The sequence below is a fragment of the Dendropsophus ebraccatus genome, chromosome 13, assembly GCF_027789765.1.
Source record: "Dendropsophus ebraccatus isolate aDenEbr1 chromosome 13, aDenEbr1.pat, whole genome shotgun sequence".
Lineage (NCBI taxonomy): Eukaryota > Metazoa > Chordata > Amphibia > Anura > Hylidae > Dendropsophus > Dendropsophus ebraccatus.
Genome location: NC_091466.1, coordinates 68,385,945 through 68,404,719, shown reverse-complemented (window position 1 = coordinate 68,404,719; position 18,775 = coordinate 68,385,945). Strand labels below are relative to the sequence as shown.

The 18,775-nt window shown below is 43.7% G+C and overlaps 1 protein-coding gene across 1 annotated transcript in view; it reads right to left on the bottom strand.

Moving 5' to 3' along the window:
* Window positions 1-1,861: 1,861 nt before the first annotated feature.
* The window catches only part of WDR20 (WD repeat domain 20), a 29,248-nt gene continuing 12,334 nt past the window's right edge, over window positions 1,862-18,775 (bottom strand). Inside the window, exons 2-4 of the mRNA XM_069949799.1 lie at window positions 15,047-15,229; window positions 10,721-11,998; window positions 1,862-2,991 (exon numbers count right to left, since the gene is read on the bottom strand). Coding sequence (XP_069805900.1) covers window positions 2,938-2,991; window positions 10,721-11,998; window positions 15,047-15,229 — 1,515 coding nt within the window. The 3' untranslated portion in view covers window positions 1,862-2,937. The remainder of the gene's footprint in view (window positions 2,992-10,720; window positions 11,999-15,046; window positions 15,230-18,775) is intronic.

The following is an 18,775-nucleotide window of genomic DNA, read 5'->3' as shown; positions in this document are numbered from 1 at the left end:
CTGTCTTCCTTTTTACACATCTGAAAATTCAGATGGATTATCCACACCTTTTTAGTTTAGGCATGCTTTGTCAGGGTATGTGCACACTGAGTAGTTTAGACGGAAAGTCCGTCACGTAATCAGTCGGCTCGCGCCTGCTCGCGGCTCTCCTCCTGTGTCATAGACTCCATTCTATGCACGGGCGGATTCTTTCCTCTGTCCAAAGAATGATCAAGTTCATTCTTTGGACAGAGGAAGGAATCCGCCCGTGCATAGAATGGAGTCTATGACACAGGAGGAGAGCCACTCGCCCGCCACTGCGAGCGACAGATTACGCGACTGACTTTCCGTCTAAATTACTCAGTGTGCACATACCCTTAGGCTGGTTGCACATGTGTTTTTTTGGCCAGGTTTGCCCAAAGCAGAAGTGGATGTAACAGGAAAGACAAGCACACATCCTCCCTTAATATTTTCTATTCCATTTGAATTCACTTCTGGCTTTGGTGCTAAACTGCAGTGTCAATTTTCCAAAAAACTGCCATAACAGTGACTCTTTAAAGAGTATGTACCATCAAGTACATCCTCTTTATTCTGAACCCACAGATCGAACGGCGCTGTCACGGGGAAGCTGGTGCCGTGGTCCGTTTTCTTTATCATTCTAAGGGAGCCGCGTCATACAGGGGAGGGAATTCCCTACCATTGGGGGCGGCCCGGCCGGCCTCCAGTGCTTGAGCACCGTCCGGTTCCGTTGCATAGAACGGCGCCGTGCACGGGAACCAGGCCACAGTCCGAAAAACAGACCGCGGCACCAGCTTCCCCGTGACGGCGCCGTTCGATTCGTGGGTTCAGATTAAAGGGGATGTACCTGGCGGTACATCCTCTTTAAGCTAAGTTGCAGAAAATTTTCAGATCTGCAATGTGTGAATATACCCAAGTTTAACGTGTAGCGTATCACAGCAGATTTCACACCGAGTACTCTGTAGTGTCATTCCTTATCGCTCTACATTCGTGCAACGTATTTTCATTCCACTGCGAAAATAAGCCTATTTAACCCACTAGCTGGATTCTCGGCTCCCTGACATCCCGCTCATCCAATCTGGGTGACATCAGGGAGGAAGTGCGGACGGGTAATGTATTAGTCCGGCAGCTGGTGGGTTAAGTGGGTAGGGGCAGAATGAAAATCCATTGCGAGAATGCTGAGCCACAGGGAATGACACTAGAGTATCACTGTGGAACTCGCAATCGCAAGATCTGTTGCAATATGGTACCTATGACACTGGCCTAAAGGTGGGTTCATGCTGATGAATCCACACAGAGAAGTTCCAGCAGATTCAGGCTCTCATCCCCGCCCGTCCCATAGACTCAAATTCTATGGGAGGGGGCGAATTCCGCCATCCACCGAAAGAACTGACTGTCAATTCTTCCGGCGGAATCCGCCTGTGCATAGAATTGAGTCTATGGGACGAGCAACGGAATCTGCTGGAACTTCTCTATGTTAACCTACCCTAATAGAGAAAAAGCTTTCCCAACGCCCCAAAAATAAATAGTCAAAATATAGAAGCAACTTAAAATATCCAACCTACAGCCTTCCAGCTGTTGCACAACTACAATTCCCAACAGTTTTGGCTGTCCAGGCATGACGCGCATTGTAGTTTTGTAGAATTGCAGCTGGGAGGGCAGTAGGTTGCACAGAACAAGTTAACGGCCCTGTCTGGTTTTCACTTTCCTTATGAATTTGACAATGTAAGAAAGGGTCGCCATCCGGAAACCTGCGTCTTACTGCAATGGCAAATACATTTATTAGAGCTGGGAGCATAGTGAAATAGCAGCTGACCAATAAAACAGAAGGCATATGCAAAAACTTTTAATATTAATATGTATCTTTTAATTAGAAATCACTATTTTCATATAATGAAAATGACTAGTGTAATGATCAAAACCCCAGCAGCCCACCACTCCATTACATTATTTATACATATTATACAGAGGCATTAGAAACCACAATATTAAAATAAAGGTTTAATAGATACAAAGGATATTTTATCTTCACAACAGTTTCCTTTTTCTCCTGGGAAAAGTTTTTTTTCCTCTTTTTAATATAATTTTTTTTACACCCAAAGTAAAGTTTTCTCAACTTGCATTTAACTATTTTTAAGTGCAAACATTTTTTAATTAAAAAAAATATATTATAAACTAAAAATTGCAGCTTCCATCTTCCTGAACAAAAAAAAAAAAATAGAAAACCAAAAAAAAAAAGAGACAATTTAAGTCACTGGGGTAAATGACTCTGCTTTCATATCAAGTGCATTCCAGACGCTCATCTAAACCAGTGTTCCCAAACCTGTGACAAGAATACATCTCCCAGTATGCCCTGACAGCAAGGCATGGTGGGAGTTGTAGTTTAGTAAAAGCTGTAGAGCCACAGGTTGTGGAAACCATAGTGGGTTAAATAAAATAAAAAAAAAAAAAAAAAAAAATCAGTGCAATACACACAATGGTGGATTAATTCTTAATAACCATCTAATAATTAAAAAAAATTACTGAGGATTTTCAATAAGCAGACTTTATTTTACATTATATTTATAAAGATTAAATTACATTAAAGTCGAAAAGTATAAAGCAAAGAGGAATGAATGGACTAGTATCAAGTTCCACTGTAACGGCTAAGGAAGTTGTGTTTATTCGAGACTTTATATATAATTTATATACACGTATATATTTCTTGGGTGAGTAGTCGTGAAGACTAAAGACCAAGCTCAAAGAATTTCTCTGCCAAGTTAATCCTGTCAATTGTGTGATTTTTTTTTTTTTCCTGTATATTTCTTATTAAATAGAAATCCATAATAGACATTCAGCCCACGTCCTACTCTGAAGCTCTGTGGCTGAAGAGCAGCTCCTGGTTCCTCTGTCCTTACGTCTGCTCCTGTAGTGTGTGTCTCGCTAGCGGTAGTGTCATGGCTATACTACTGTTCCACTTGGAGAATTCGCTTGGTTTTGGGATGATAATAAACCCTGTGGACAAAGCATTTTTTAATTAATCATGAACAAAAAAAAAAAAAAATTCAAAAAACACATTCAGCCTTGCAAGATTAAAATAAAATATATAGTATTAGTCAATAAACCCAAAAGTATTCATGATGTAATGTGCCAAAAGATGTACGGGAGTCCGGATGCTGAAACAAACAGGGAGAAGTGCTCGGCTGACGGTTCTCGCTCTCCTGGCTTACTCAGACTTTCTATACAGACGGTCAGAAGTGACATCGTCAGCTGAACACTGCTGCCCCTTCGTTTTAGCAATTCTGGGGTCTTGGTACCCAAACCCCCCAACAATCTCAAGTTCTGATCTGAAGTTTCTGTAACAGGGATGAGGAAACTTCGTCCCTCCAACGGTTACAAAACTACAGCTTTGGCTGTCCGGGCCAATGGTTCCCAGTCCTCGCAGTCCCAGTCCAGTCCAGCAAGAGAATGTATCAATCTGGTGTCTGATGTTTGCTTTGGACAGATAGTAACCAGTCACAGCTCCGCTTTCACTTCTCACAATAAGCTGTGATTGGTTGCGACCTCCTAATTACCAAAAGGAGATACGCAGATGGCGTCAAACAGGCTGTTTTTTTGGCTCACTGACCACTTTTGGCAGCTGCAGCTTGGCCAGATGCTCTTTAAGTGTCACTGTCGTTTAATTTATTATTTTTTTTTTTCAGAAATCAATAGTCCAGGCGATTTTAATAAACTTTGTAATTGGGTTTATTAGCCGAAAAATGCATTTTTATCATAAAAAAAGCAGTTTGAAGCTCTCCCCCCTGTCTTCATGGTTCTCTATGGAGAGGGGAGGGGTGGAGGGAGATAAGGCACCAAAACAGGACAACAAAGTTAATTTACAGCTACATCACCAAGCTATCTCCTCTGAAGTCAGCCTAATAAACCCAATTACAAAGTTTCTTAAAATCGCTGTACTATTAATTTCTGCAAAAAAACTTAAAAAAAATGGACAGTGACACTTTAATCTCCAGATGGATATTTGTGGGTTCCATCATTTGAGACATATCCCTTGAAATGTTTAGATTGGAATACACTGTCCCGTTCACCTGAATGCACCAGGACAGCTTCATCCAGGTGAATAGAACTGACTGCAATTTACACCACTAAATCTGCCGTTCGCCTATACCTTTATATTCCCTTCACATTAGAACTACTTTAGAGACATTCCCCACGTTTTTCCTATTGATCAGATATTTCTTTTACCCAAGCTGAGCATGCCGCATTGGGTTACCGGAGGCTGAAGAACTTGGATGTCACCTTAGGAAAACATGTATATGCCATTGGCTACATCCATGTTTTGCCAGACTCCCTAGGGCTACATCCATGTTTTGCCAGACTCCCTAGGGCTACATCAATGTTCTTTAGCCACCAATAATCAAATGCAGAATAAGCGGAGTTGCGCTCATCTCTAGTTTTAAAGCAGGGATGGGGAAACCTTTGGCCCTCCAGCTGTTGCAAAAAATTTTGCAACAGCTGGAGGGCCAAAAGGTTCCCCATCCCTGCTTTAAAGTGTCTCAGTCATCTGCAAAAACTTTTGCATGTCACAGAGACCCCCCGGTCATTAGAATGAGTTGAGAGAAGCATGCAGCTAAGCTGACAGCAGTCTCCATTGACATACAGCAGCCATGTGCTTATTCATTTGTGACAGGGACACTACCTCTAAAACAGAACATGGAATAGGGATGCCTGTACTTGCAGCTGTAATGCATGGCATGGGAATATCAGATTGATGTCTTTGTGATGCAGCAAACTACCCCTATGGCTATAAAAGGTATCTTTGTAGGAGTGGTGCTTTTTTGGAGAAAGCAGTTATGTTTTTCTTATCCTAGATAACCCCTTTAAGAAATCTTAGAGGCATGGTCCAGAATAACATCCCCGAATCTCACGATTGTTTGCATGAAGGGGTTGTGAGACACAGGTTTAAATGGTAAAAATAGTTCTTATTCTCTGCTTACAAACATGTCCATAAGCCACCTCCTGGGGTCAACATGGATTAGTTATCTAGACCGGGCTCACACGGGATTTATTCCCATTAACAGGAGCAGCTGAAAATAGGTTGAGATTAGCAGACTTGGGGAGCTCTAACCATAGAGAGCAGTCAGATGTGGGGGAAGGGGGCTATGCCTTAAAGGGGTTGTCCAGTGCTACAAAAACATGGCCACTTTCTTCCAGAGACAGCCCCACTCTTGGCACCAGCTTGGGTGGGTTTTTGTTACTCAGTTCCATTGAAGTGAATGGAGCTTAATTGCAAACCGCACCTGAACTGGAGACAAGAATCATGTTGTCTCTGAAAGAAAGTGGCCATGTTTTTTTAGCACTGTATAACCTCTTTAATATTTTGGACAGGAACAGCATAGAGACATGATGCTCAAGAAGAGAGGGTAGAGATGCTCTTACTGGGGATGTAATCCTGATCTAAACCCTCAAAGTTAAATGACCCCAACACACTTAAAACTGTCCATGGCCGTGGCCCTCAACCTGTTGTGATGTGACGAGTGTTATAGTTGTGCCACAAATGGTCAATATGGTTCTAATGTATAAGGAATAGAGAGAGATGAGCGAACCAGGATCGAGTCGATCCGAACCCGAACGTTCGGCATTTGATTAGCGGTGGCTGCTGAACTTGGATAAAGCTCTAAGGTTGTCTGGAAAACATGGATACAGCCAATGACTATATCCATGTTTTCCACATAGCCTTAGGGCTTTATCCAAGTTCAGCAGCCACCGCTAATCAAATGCCGAAAGTTCGGGTTCGGATGGACTCGAGCATGCTCCAGGTTCGCTCATCTCTAATAGGGAGAGGTGAGGGGGTATGACCACTGGTGACCCACACAAATGATAAAAAGGATAAAAATGCTCCAAGTGAATAGAGCCACAGTGCACACTGCTTAACCACTGCTCCATTCCCTGTGTGGTGAACAAGCATGTGCAATGGCACTATGACAATCAACCTCTGTTCTCATGATGGTGAGGGAATTTCAGCGCTTGAACCCCCCTAAATCAGCTAGGTTTTCCCTATCCTGAGCATAAGAGATGACTCTCAAATGGACACGGTCACTACATATTACTTTTGACTTGTCAAAAGTTATTGATCACAGCGGGTCTCACTGCTGACACCCACTATGATCAGCTGCTGAGCTCCCGGGCCGGCTGCTCATTCCTTCAATAATTTCCTATAGACTTACAATAAAAATATTGAGGGAATGCGCTGCGGCAATCTCTCTGCAGGTATGTCCTCTGATCAGACCAGGTCAAAGCAGTTAGTTGTAACGACAGGTACACGCTAAACTTTGGAACAGCCACATTAAAATCTCTTCTAGACAGGGGTGCAAAGTGTTTTAATGTGGCTGTTCCAAAGTTTAGCGTGTACCTGTCGTTACAACTAACTGCTTTGACCTGGTCTGATCAGAGGAGATTTTAAAGAAACACTCCAGAATTTTTTTTTTTAATCTGTCCCCCCGCTGTGCGCTGGCGCATATACTCACCAGCTATTATTGGTGTCCTGGAACGCTGTTTAAACCCCACGTGCGTTCGTGTCACCGCTTTTCTGACCCCGCTTTTGTTTCCATGTCGATTGAAGGGCGGAAGCCACCCTCTCCTATAGAGATGCATTGGAGAGCATGACTTCCGGCATTCAATCTACATGGAAACAAGAGAGGGGTCAGAGGAGCGGTGACGCTAACGTGCAAGATTTGAACGGCGCCGCGGGACACCGATCATTGCTGGTGAGTGAGGGGAGTGCTTCTTTAACCAGTTAAGCCCACACTAACAGATTTTTTTTTTCTTTTTAACAATGCCGCCTACAATTAAAGGGATGCTACACACAAAATATATACACTGCTCTGTGCCTATTGCATGTTCTCAGGGGGTGGAGCATGACACTGTTTCAGAGTGTGTCCTGCTCTGCCCCTGAACCCTCCACATTAGGCACAGCACATGATTTTACACTGAAAGCATAAAGCACATTTAAGTACAGCAGGTAATGAAGGTGGCACTTACCTGGAGCGGCACTCCGACCTCTACACTCTAGATCTGCACCATTTTTGGTACTGCATACCCATCTCTCAGAAGCATTTGAAATTTTATTTTGGTTTCTTTTCATTGAATACTTACAGCTTAGCTTTTGTTTTTTTTTTTTGTTTTTTTAAACATAAAAGCAGAAGTTCCCTCTACCAACCAGCAACATCTTTCCCCTCCTCGTGTCGCATTTATATAGAGCAAAAAAAATAAAAAATTGCACCCAGAACGTCACCAAGAGGTAGATTGAGCGCTATAGTTTAGGAGCCGAAAAACAGATTTTACATTAAGATGACATCACAAAGATATAGACACAAATCTTATATTGTCATGCAAGCAGTAAGGGGTGGATACTATATTGTTATACAGGTAGATACATAGGCATATAGGAGAATATTCCCCCAGATCACTGCAGCCTCCAAAAAGCTTAGTGGGCCCTTTCATCGCCCCAGTGCAGACGCCAGCCCCGGCCTATGCTGCCCGCCATCAGGGGAGACAATGATCTGCCCGGCTGCTGATCAGACATCTATAACCGGGATCAGATTACTACTGCAGGTGTGAACGGATTTATTTCTAATCAAAGTAAAATGGGAATTAAAAGGAGTTATCCAGAATTAGAAAGCCACAGCTGCTTTCTTCCAGTAACAGCACCACTCTAGTTCTCTGGTTGTGCTTGGTATTGCATCTTGGCTCCATTTACTTCAATGGAGTAAAGTTGCAATACCACACATACCCCTGAGGACTAGAGTGTCGCTGTTTCTGGAAGAAAGCAGCCATGTTTTTCTTATCTTTGATAACCCCCTAGATACATTTTTATATTTCGGCCTCTGTGGCACAAGCACATGGGAATAAGTCTATAATACAGATAACATACCATCAGTATTATTACTTCTGTATTCTGCACATGTTAGGCGCCTTCTAGACAGGAGACTAGTATTACAGTACTAATCCCATCCGCATTTTAATCCCTCCCCATAGACTTCTATTCCATCCACAAAATGGATTCAAGTAGTGCAGACTGCATTTAAAAAAAAAATATATATATATATATATATATATATATATATATATATATTATATATATATATATATATATATATATATATATATATATTATAATTAAAGAAATTCTATATGTGCAGCATTAACACAGAAAGGGAATTGGATGAGCGTTAAGCTACTGGATGTTCATATAGAGATTGAGAACAATTTTCCTCCTGGAAAACCATCTTAATCCCAGGAAGGAAAAAACAACAATTAAAAAAAAATAAAAAAAAAATAAAAAAAAACTACACAGTGTGTATTGACCCTTAATTAACAAAAAATAAAGTTTCATCCACCACCTGTTGCCGAGTCTCTTTGGTACCATAGGAAACTACAGCCATAAACTACAGACCATCACATGCACACTGGGGACATAAGGTCACTTCTTATTGACCAACTGGAGGTGTCAGAACATTAAATATATATAATTTTTCAGATGTTTAAAAAGAAATTTTGTGGAAAAAAAAAATTAAATTACCCTTATAATTGTGGTTTCTAAGCTCTGGCCCCCAGTAGCCCTGTTTATTTATGTCTGTCATATTCTACATTCTGGAATTAAAGTTTGTGGGGGGAGAGGTGGGAAATATAAAAAAAAAAAAAAAAACACAAAACACAAAAATAACCACTGATGCTCTGTGACTGTTCCCTCTTACTTCCATAGAGTTTAATATGGGGAGACACTTTAAAATTTATTTCCACCTTCTCTGGGCCAATACTACAGTCAGACACAAAGCTGCATTTCTGCTTGGAGCTCCTGAAGATTCACAGTAACGCAAAACCCTTAAAAAAAAACACAACCCACACACACAAAACACCATCCACATGCTAAATACAGACCCTGAACCAGCAGGGAATGGCAGCAAGACAAAAGCTCAGAGCCAAGCAGCATCAAGGGAACTCTAAAAGCAGCTTTGGATGTGACCAGCATAGAAGGTAGCAGGATCAGTATAACAAACAAATTAAACTAGATATGATGTTGGATCAAACTGGAAACTAAACCGAAAGAGAGAGGAAAAAAAAAAAAAAAAGAAAAAAAAAAAAAAAAAAAACATAACACTGGATTCTAGGACTGACCTAAATTTACATCAGGATTCTAATAAATCATCAGTCGATTTGTTTAGTCTGGCAAAAGTTGTTCCACCTTCTAAGGGTATGTGCACACTGAGGAATTCTCGAGGAATTGAAGCAGAAAGTTTTCAGGCAGAATTCAAGCAGAATTTAAGCCCCCCATTGACTTCTATAGGATTCCTCTAGCAGATCTACAGCAGAAAATTCTGCTCGGAAATTCTGCAGTGTGAACAACAGAGCAGAAAACCCATTGAACACAATGGGACTTTGCTCTGTACATATTTTACAGGAGGAATTTCAAGCTGAATTCCTCGCCTTTTCCTCAGTGTGCACATACCCTAAGTGTTTCAGTTCCTCAAGGAAATCTGGAACATCATAGTACTAGAAGATCTACCAGATGTCTCAGAGGAAAGGGGACACTTGAAAGCCCAAACGACTAAAGGAAATTGAGGGCAGATTCTGAGGGTCTATTTACACAGAAAGATTATCTGCCAAAGATTTGAAGCCAAAGCCAGGGACAGACTTTAAACAGAGATCAGGTCAGAAAGGAAAGCCTGAGATTTCTCCTCTTTTCAAATCCATTCCTGGCTTTGGCTTTAAATCTTTGGCAGATAATCTTTCTGTATAAATACACCCTTACTGAAGATTTGCTCCCCTGTACACCAGGCCTGTGAGGAAAGCATCTAGGCTACTGCGCTGTCAGGCCCCTAAACAGCTAATATACAGCTAAAAATAAAATAGGCCAAAAAAAAAAAAAAAAAAAAAAGTTGTTTTTTTTTTTTAGGATCATTACGGATTTTTTTTTTTTTAACTATCGGTCAAGAAAGAGTTACACATTAAGAATACTAAAGAAATCAAGGTAACCTTTTTATTTACAGAAATACAGATCGTATTAGCTGAATAGGATAAACTTGCGTTTGCTTTTAGATCGACTCAATAAACACACTTTTGGTACATTGACAAGTGCCTCCACGTCAGTAAGCCGGGCCGCGTCCTGCCCCCTGTCATCTGCATGCCTCACTACCCCCTCCCCCCCACCAGGGCAAATTCTGCCTGCACATTGGTCGGACCATAACACATCTTAGTATGTCACACAACGTACAGTGCTTCTGGTTAGCGTTAGGTTTTTTGGATTTTTTTTTCCCGCCTCTTTGGTTGGCACAATATGCTTTGATATTACATGTAATTTTTTATTTTTTTGTAGTTCCAAATATACTATTTTTTTTTTTGCTGTGGCAAAATTTCAAATGATTCAAAACGGTATGACATGCAGTAACCAAAAAATGTCTCAAAAAGAAAGAAAAAAAATTAAATTTAACAGCTCTCTACACTGAATGGAAAGAAACGTCGGCATTAGCCCAACAGGTTGAAGCGGACCAGTCACGTGCGAACCGTGGAGGCCCAAACAATAAACGGCCAATCAATTTGCTGGGAACCAGTGACATCAAGGCGGGAGGTCCCAGCAGGGACTGATCGGCCCCATATTGGGTTTTGCCCCACGGTGGGCAGGTGACGGGTCTACAATGACCACTGAAATTCTAATCTTGATGCAGCATTAAGGGTTAAAACTTACCACTTTACCAGGCCTTGCCCATGTGCAAATAAATCCTTCCTGACAAGCAGTGACTATACAGTCTTCAAGAAAAATAAGCACAGTTAGTCTTTCGTGTGCTATCTTTTTACAGATAAGAGGCTCTAACAAAGGGACGTCTTCCATCCTGGGACAGAGCGCGGTCCCCAACGTTTTAGCAGGGTCCGTTTTGTTTTTCGTAACTAGGTTCAGTTTGTCGCTACTCTTGCTAGATATATGTCCCATACTGTGGTTCCTCTTATGGTCTTTGTCGTGATGCCTCTCCTTGCGGTCATGAATGGACAGGGTGGCAAACTTGCTGACGCCGGAGGCGATGGCGCTGTCCACGCTGCTTTTGCTGCCGGTGTTGGACACGGCAGAGTGGGGAAGGCTGTTGGACCTTGGAAGTGGGGGAGGTATGGCATTGCCTGGCGTGGTGATACTGTTGCCATTGCTTCCTGGGTTTGCAGGGGCGCTTCCTGCTGGCGGGCTCGTGGCGTTCATGACGTTGGTATGTGTCCGTGTTCTTGACAGCGGTTGGTGAGGGAAAAGGATGTCTTCTGTAAGGTCCCATAAACACAGTTGCGTATCTTGGCCTACTGAGCCAAACCTATAAGTCACGCTAACTGGGCGACTGTCTGTAGAGTTCCTTTTGGACAGTCTTGACTGCGTACTGTTTGCCCTATCCCTACCAAAGCTGATCAGTTCTTGAAAGTCTTCATCGCTCCCGCTGAACTCCATAGGGTCAGTTTCTTCCACGCTAGTGGTATTTGGGTCAAACGCCACCACGCTGACCCAAGATTTGTGTCCCTGACCTCTGGCTATTACACGACAGTCGACGAATGACCAAACCGTCACCAAGTCGTCCTCTCCGCCGGTTACTATATACTTCCCATCCGGGCTCCAGCACACGCATAGCAGTCCTCCGAAGTAGCTTTTCATAGTACCATGCAACTCCACAGAATCGAAGTTAAACACTCGTAGGAAGCCATCTTGGCTCACACAGGCTAAGAATTTCCCATCTGGGGAAAAAGCAAATTCATTAAGGGCTCCCTCTCCGACAGTCCATTTCAGCAGAGGGTTTCGGGTGGACTTGCTCTTGCATGTGTGAACGGCAAAGCTTTCTCCTTGCTTGAGTAGCTGGTAATGGGGCGCCGTGGTGCCGCACGTGTGCTCCACATTATACAAGTACATGTTCCCACTGGAATGAGCTACAAGAAAGAGGCTTTCCGAGCCGGGGACCCATTTTACACAAGTTACTCTTGACTTGTCTATTAGCCTCTGTGGGAGATAAAAAAGTAAAAATAAAATTAGACGTGAGATGCACTTACATACTGTAAAGAACATGTGATTTTTCATACTGGGAAGTATAGACCTAAGAATACAACGCTAAAGTCATCTTCAGAAGTCCCATAAAAGTATGGATAGATACGTCCAAGTCTTGACATAGTCCTACCCATTTTCACAGCACAGTAGAGGCCCTCAATCACCAGGCTGTGTTCATGTGATACAGTCACACTGTATTTGCTGACAAAGCCGGGTCAACTAATAGTGACACCTAAGAAGTTGTGGACATTGGGGGGGGGGGGTCTGGCTCCCACTAATAACTAAAACGAATGGAACAAAGTGCTGTATGTGTGCTCGGTCCATTTATTTTAGCAATAGGTGGGGGTATCATCAGCCAGACCTTCACCATCACAACTTCTCACCAGTTTAGGTACACTAGGTATAAAAGTCAATCCGCCACCGAATCATTTTCCTATGCAGAAAATGTAGTGCTATCACACAAAATGATTATCGGCCTTACTTGGCTGATTACAGACCTTCAGGCGATACCCGTTTGGTGTAATAGCACATATGTAAAGGAAACGATGAGCGGTGGTCTGCAGCATGTCGCTTTAAGTAATAAAAGTGGCGGCAGCAGACTTCAATGGGCCCCCCAAATGATCTAAGGAGTGTTCAGTCAACCCCTTCCGCTGTTCCTCACTCACTGTCTGTGTGTGTGTAATAGCACACTGCAGCAGGCAGGAAACGAGGGGAAATCAAGTGCTGATCTGACAAGATGGTGCTAGCTTCTGTAAAATATCTTTAAGGGTAAATTCACACGGGCGTCTCGCATAAGAAATTAATAATTATAATAATAATACTAATAAGTGTATTGCGGATTAGCTGCGGATTTCTTGTGCGAGATGCCCATGTGAATTTACCCCAAGTATAAATAGGGCCCTTACATGCAAACTGTCAGAGAACAGGGGCTGATAACCAGTTATGCAAATACAATTCTTTGTTCTAGAAGCCAAGGCTAGCCATAGGCAAATCTTTTTACAAGAGTCCCTCATACTAGGACATAGTGTAGTTAACAACAGGGCTGTGGAGTCGGAGTCATGGAGTCTGAGCTAGTTTTGGCTGGAGTGGGAAAATAATTTACCGACTCCGAATTTAATATGAATTTTACAAGTTTTGCTCATTAATATATATGAGCAACATTCTAATAGGACATTGGCCCTATTACATAAGGGGGGGGAGGGTCGAGGAAAAGTTGTCGGTCACTATTTGGCAGTTTGTTTCTGAGCTGGAAGAGTCCATTGTGTGGGGGGAGATCTGTGCTGTTCTCTTCCTGGATGCTGGATGACTGTATATGAGCAGCAGTGTAATATGAAGGTATCCTGTGTAATATAGAGGAGGAGGAGGAGGAGACATAAGTAGTGTAGCAGTAACCTCTGTCCTCAGTGTGGTGTTTTCTCTCTGGGAGAAAATTGTGTGTTTTCCTGTGTGTGCTATGACTGCAGCAGGGTGTGTGTGTGTGTGTGTGTGTGTGTGTGTGTGTGTGTGTGTGTGTGTGTGTGTGTGTGTGTGTGTGTGTGCGTGTGCGTGTGCGTGTGTGCACTATGGCTACAGCAGGCCGAGAGAATGTGTGTGTGTGTGTGCGTGCGTGCGTGCGCGCGTGTGGTGTGCGCTATGGTTGCAGCAAGCTGTGTGTGTGCGTGCTATAGTGTGACCCCTCTCTATATCACTATGTGTAACCCCCTGTATATCACTATGACTGACCTTTATATTACAGGTATCTGCCATTGTTAGCATCCTTTTTTTTAAAGGAGACCTGTCACCCCCCTGTGCCGGGATGACAGGCTCCCCACCCCCCGTTACAGCCCCCTATACTGACCTGATCCCGCCGGGTCCCGCTTTTGGATCCGGTCGGGTCACGGAGATATCAGCTCCCGAAGCCCGAGGCGCGCGCTGACAGGAGAGTCCGATGCTCCGCCATTCTCTATGAGCGTCGGACTCTCCTGTCAGCGTGCGCGCAGGGCTTCGGGCGCTGATATCTCCGTGACCCGACCGGATCCAAAAGCGGGACCCGGCGGGATCAGGTGAGTATAGGGGGCTGTAACGGGGGGTGGGGAGCCTGTCACCCCGGCACGGGGGGTGACAGGTCCTCTTTAAGTATGGTGAATATTTAGTTAGAAACATAGAAGATTGTCAGCAGGAAAAGACCACCTGCTCCATGTAGTCTAGTTGTAAATACTTCAGGACATGGAGGCTGGAGACTGGCTGCATCCACTGCACACACAGGAGAAGCTGCTTCATATACAGTATTCCTTTATTCCCTCAGAAGTCGCCCCAGGATCATGTAGGACATTAGGGAGAAGCTGCTGAGCCAGTGTGATAAATAACTCCCCTGGTATATGACCGGCAATTTATGTAGGAGCAGGAGTCGGTCTGGATAAAATTCAGGAGTCACCTTCCAGCTGTTGCAGTGTAGGGTATAGAGAGCGCAACATAAGAATCTTACTACAGATATATCTCCACTGCTGGAATAACAGGAGGAATCTTATATCCTATGCTGCAATATCTGGCATTAATAAAGTCATTGGCTCCTTCACTGCAAATACTAAGGATTTGATGCCTTAAATATGGAACCATATGGACCTTTGCTGCAGTCACGAATCGGTGAGAAATAGGTCATCTCTCTGACACTTTTCCAGACCACGAATTTAGCAGGAAGTCCCCTATGATTCCAGACACTGGAGCCACAGGCAATTTCCCATATACTTCTAGAGGAGAATCCACCACAATATGGCATCCAATTACCTTATACCATAAATCCCACAAAGATTAATCTCCTACGGCCACATGTTTGAGGTCTGTTAGTACCATTTTCCCTATATACTTAATATTGCCTAATAAACCTTTACTTTGTGCAGCCTCACCCTTATAGGGACCCTCTAAGAACCAGCCTTTGGTGCTACTGAACCTACACGTGAGGAGACCAACTCTCGGTGGAATCCGCCCTTTATTATATGAGACGAGGGTCTCACCACCGACACTTACCTCCTCATTGAAAAGCTTGCTGGTCTCCTTCTTTATGGGGTCTATGAGCTGGACCTGGCCTGCAGAGAAGCCGACGAGTAGAGAGACGCTCTCTGCTGTGGCGGTGAGATGATTGAAGTCATGACACGTGGGCTGCGTCCCTTTGTAGATCCGCTTGTCTATTGGTTTGCTGAGATCAGCAGCCTGGGGGAAGAGAAAAGAAAATAAGAACATTTACTATATATCCATAGACTGAGACTAATAATACACAAACGACCCCTGGATCATCGGAGGTCACTCATCATGGAGTGTTTCCAGCAGGAACCGTCCAGACGTGGGAAGTTACATTAGTTTGCAGTTTTAGAAGCTGGGAGCGTGCAGCCAAGGTCAGGGCTACAACACGTGGATATTGCTATGGAGATCAGCGGCCGGGAAGGGGGAAGGCGACGGATCTGCTCTGCAGGTGAAGCACGCCTTAAAGGGCACACAATGGAGGCCGCCATTTGTTTTATTATAGGCTAAGCTGTTAACGTTAACTCTTAAATGCAAAGATCAAAGCTTTTACCAAGTTTCCATTTACTTATCATACCCAGTTACCCTGAAAATAAGACCTAGTAGAGGTTTTACTGAATTGCATGAAAAATAAGGCATCCTCAGAGAGTAAGACCTAGCAAAGTTCTTGTTTGGAAGCATGCCCGATGTGATTTTTAGCCCACTGCCATTGTCCGTTGCAGAGCAGCTGCCTGCATGACATTAAGACTGTCACCTGCCGCCAACCCCGATGTTCCCTTCTGTGACCGCCACTTGTAAACGTGCAGGCAAGGCATCTAGAGGCCCGTCGCCTGTCGTCATCCCCATTGTCTCCTACCACCAGATGTACCACCACTATACCATACAATGTCCCTGCTGTGCTGTGATGAGCTCCCCCTGGTGGCTGGAAGCCGCCATACCATACGCTGTTCCTGCTGTGCTGTACGAGTGTGCTGTGGTGAGCTCCCCCTGGTGGCTGCACGCCGCCATAGCGTACCCCCTGTCCCTGCTGTTCATAGGATGTGTGAATAATTCTTCATAGAAAAATAAAGACACCTCCTGAAAAAGACAGAGCGCATCTTTGGGAACAAATATTTATATAGGACACGGTCTTATTTTTGGGGAAACATGTACCTAATACAATAACACATAAGCACTAACCCCATAAAACCTTACATCACTGTCCCCCTACCTGATGCTACCTAAGAAGCCATCTAAGAGACATCCTAAATGGAATGACTGAAGCCCAAGTGTCAGTCTTCACTGCAGCTCCAGCATGCCATTCACAGGAGGAAGCTACAATACACTGTGTTTTTAGGATATATAAATACCAATATTACATTGGGGGGATAAAAAAAAAAAAAGAATCATAGCACATCCTAAGATGTTCTCATCGGCAGTCCCGATCATAGAGAACAGAACTGGAAGGGAAGAAGATGGCTTCTTAATTCCAAATTCATTTCATGTAAATGACTCCTTGCAGTAATCTGCCTCTAATGCTCCCAGGTTCCTAAACCTCCACGTTGTTAATGCCTTCTGCAAATCTACAGAACAGGAAAGAGATGAAAATCCGCGGCTGGCGGACGCTAATCGGATTTCACATCACTGGGGGAGTCGGTGGGGCGCCAACTGTCAGCGCTCCGGCTATGTGAGTGCTGCCAGAGGAGTCAGAGAACGCCGGCGAGATCACTGACATGGAGGAGGAGAGGGCCCTCCACCCCATGACGAAGAAAAATAATATCAGCATTTATCACATCTATAATATGGCAGAGAAAAGGGGGACACAAGCCACGAAAGCAAGACAATTTAAGGACAACTCTGCCAGGCATCAGATATCTATAAAAGGCCAATGTTGCTACAGTAGTACCTGTGCCTATATCATTTACAGAAACAGCAACGCAGTAGTATCTGTGCTTACATCATTCACACCAAGAACTAGGTAGGCAGTACTATTTTACCTATATTTGCATTGAGACTGGGATGCAGTAGTAACTGTGCTTACATCATTTAGAGAGAGGCATACGGTATTATCTGAACCTATATCATTCACAGGAAGAGCAGGGTACACAGTACTATCTGTGCTCATTTTTATCATAAAACATATATGTTAAACAGATTGCAAAAAAAAAAAAAACGCAGTGTGAACCCAGCCTTAAAGGGGTACTCCAGCAAAAAGCTTTTTCTCAGTAATTGAAACACATTATAAAGTTATATAACTTTGTAATATACTTCAATCACCTATCTGCCCCCCTTCCCTATCTTTTCCCCCTCAATCCCTCACCAGGAAGTGAAGTAAACTCATTCTTATCTAATGACTGTTGACCCCAGGCTGCTCTGTGGCAGCCATTTTGTGACAGACATCATCAAGAGGGAGGCGGGTCTAAGCCCTGTAAGGCCAGCCTCCCTTTTTCAGATGACTCAGGTTGCTTAGCTCTGATTGGCTGAGCAAGATGTAAGCCATCTAACAGTTAGATATCACAGGAGACAAAGTGCATCATGGGAAAGCCCAAACCAGGAAATGAAGAAGAAAAAATGAAGCCACCAACTGGAGGTTCAGGGACCTGCAAACAGCGGGAAATTCAAACGGAGACAGACTCCGGAGGGATGGTAAATGTAAAAACTATGTTTATGATTGTTGTTTTTTTTTTTTTTTTAATCAGTGCCGAAGTACACCTTTAACTAAGCCTACATTATTTATATGGAAAGACAAGGAGGCAGTACTATCTGTGCTTACAGAATTAGTAACACATTATGCTACGCCTTTTATCAAAGTGACTACCAACCTGAAACCAATCAGGGAGATACTGGATACCTTGTTTTCACATGAGTTGTTGCTATCCAAGACTCCTCCAGCCATTATAATATGATAGCCCCCTATATATATTTGTCCATTAACAGCTGGTAAGGAGGGCACTTTAGGTGGCTAGCAGCATTCAGCTTTCCAGAATGACATCTGGATTGGGCATTATTGGGGTACTCTAATTTGCGGTGGGGGGGCTTTGTTTTGCTACAGATTAACCACTTATGCCCCGACCACTTGGCACAGAGGACCAGTAAGGCCAAAACAGGAAGCTGATCCCAGAAATCTGACCTATTGTTAGGAGCGACAATGTTGCCAAGTGAAAAGCTATAGTAAAGTCTGCTAGAGCGATCAAATGCTTCTGTCTGTATCCACAAAGCCAAAAATCTATAGTCTCCAGACCGGAGGCCGCAAGACCAATGCCGGAGCGGATAAAAGTCCCTGGTATGAGTCAGAGCCACACAAAGTGCCGGTGGGGTCACTAACATAAGTGACGCCATCAGATGCTGCAAAGTCAAAAGTGGTCTATACTGTATAAACCAGGGGTAGGGGACCTTGGCTTTCCAGCTGTTGCAAAAGTACAATTCCCATCATGCCTGGACAGCCGAATCTAAAGCTTTGCCTGTCCAGGCATGATGGGAGTTGTAGTTTTGCAACAGCTGGAAAGCCAAGGTTCCCTACCCCTGGTATAAACCGATGACCAATATGAAGATGAATAAGAGAGAAAGTGTATGGCAGCAAAGAGGGGGGAAGTCCCAGACTAGAAGGAATTTTTCCTCATCGTGCCCAGAGCAATGAAACGTAAGACCGCGCTCATGTTTTATTCCTACATGAATAAACGCTGACAAAGTGAACCATTGAGAGGTGACCGACGACACCGGCGGCATCGGCTTTCAACACACAAAGGGGATTAACCTTTT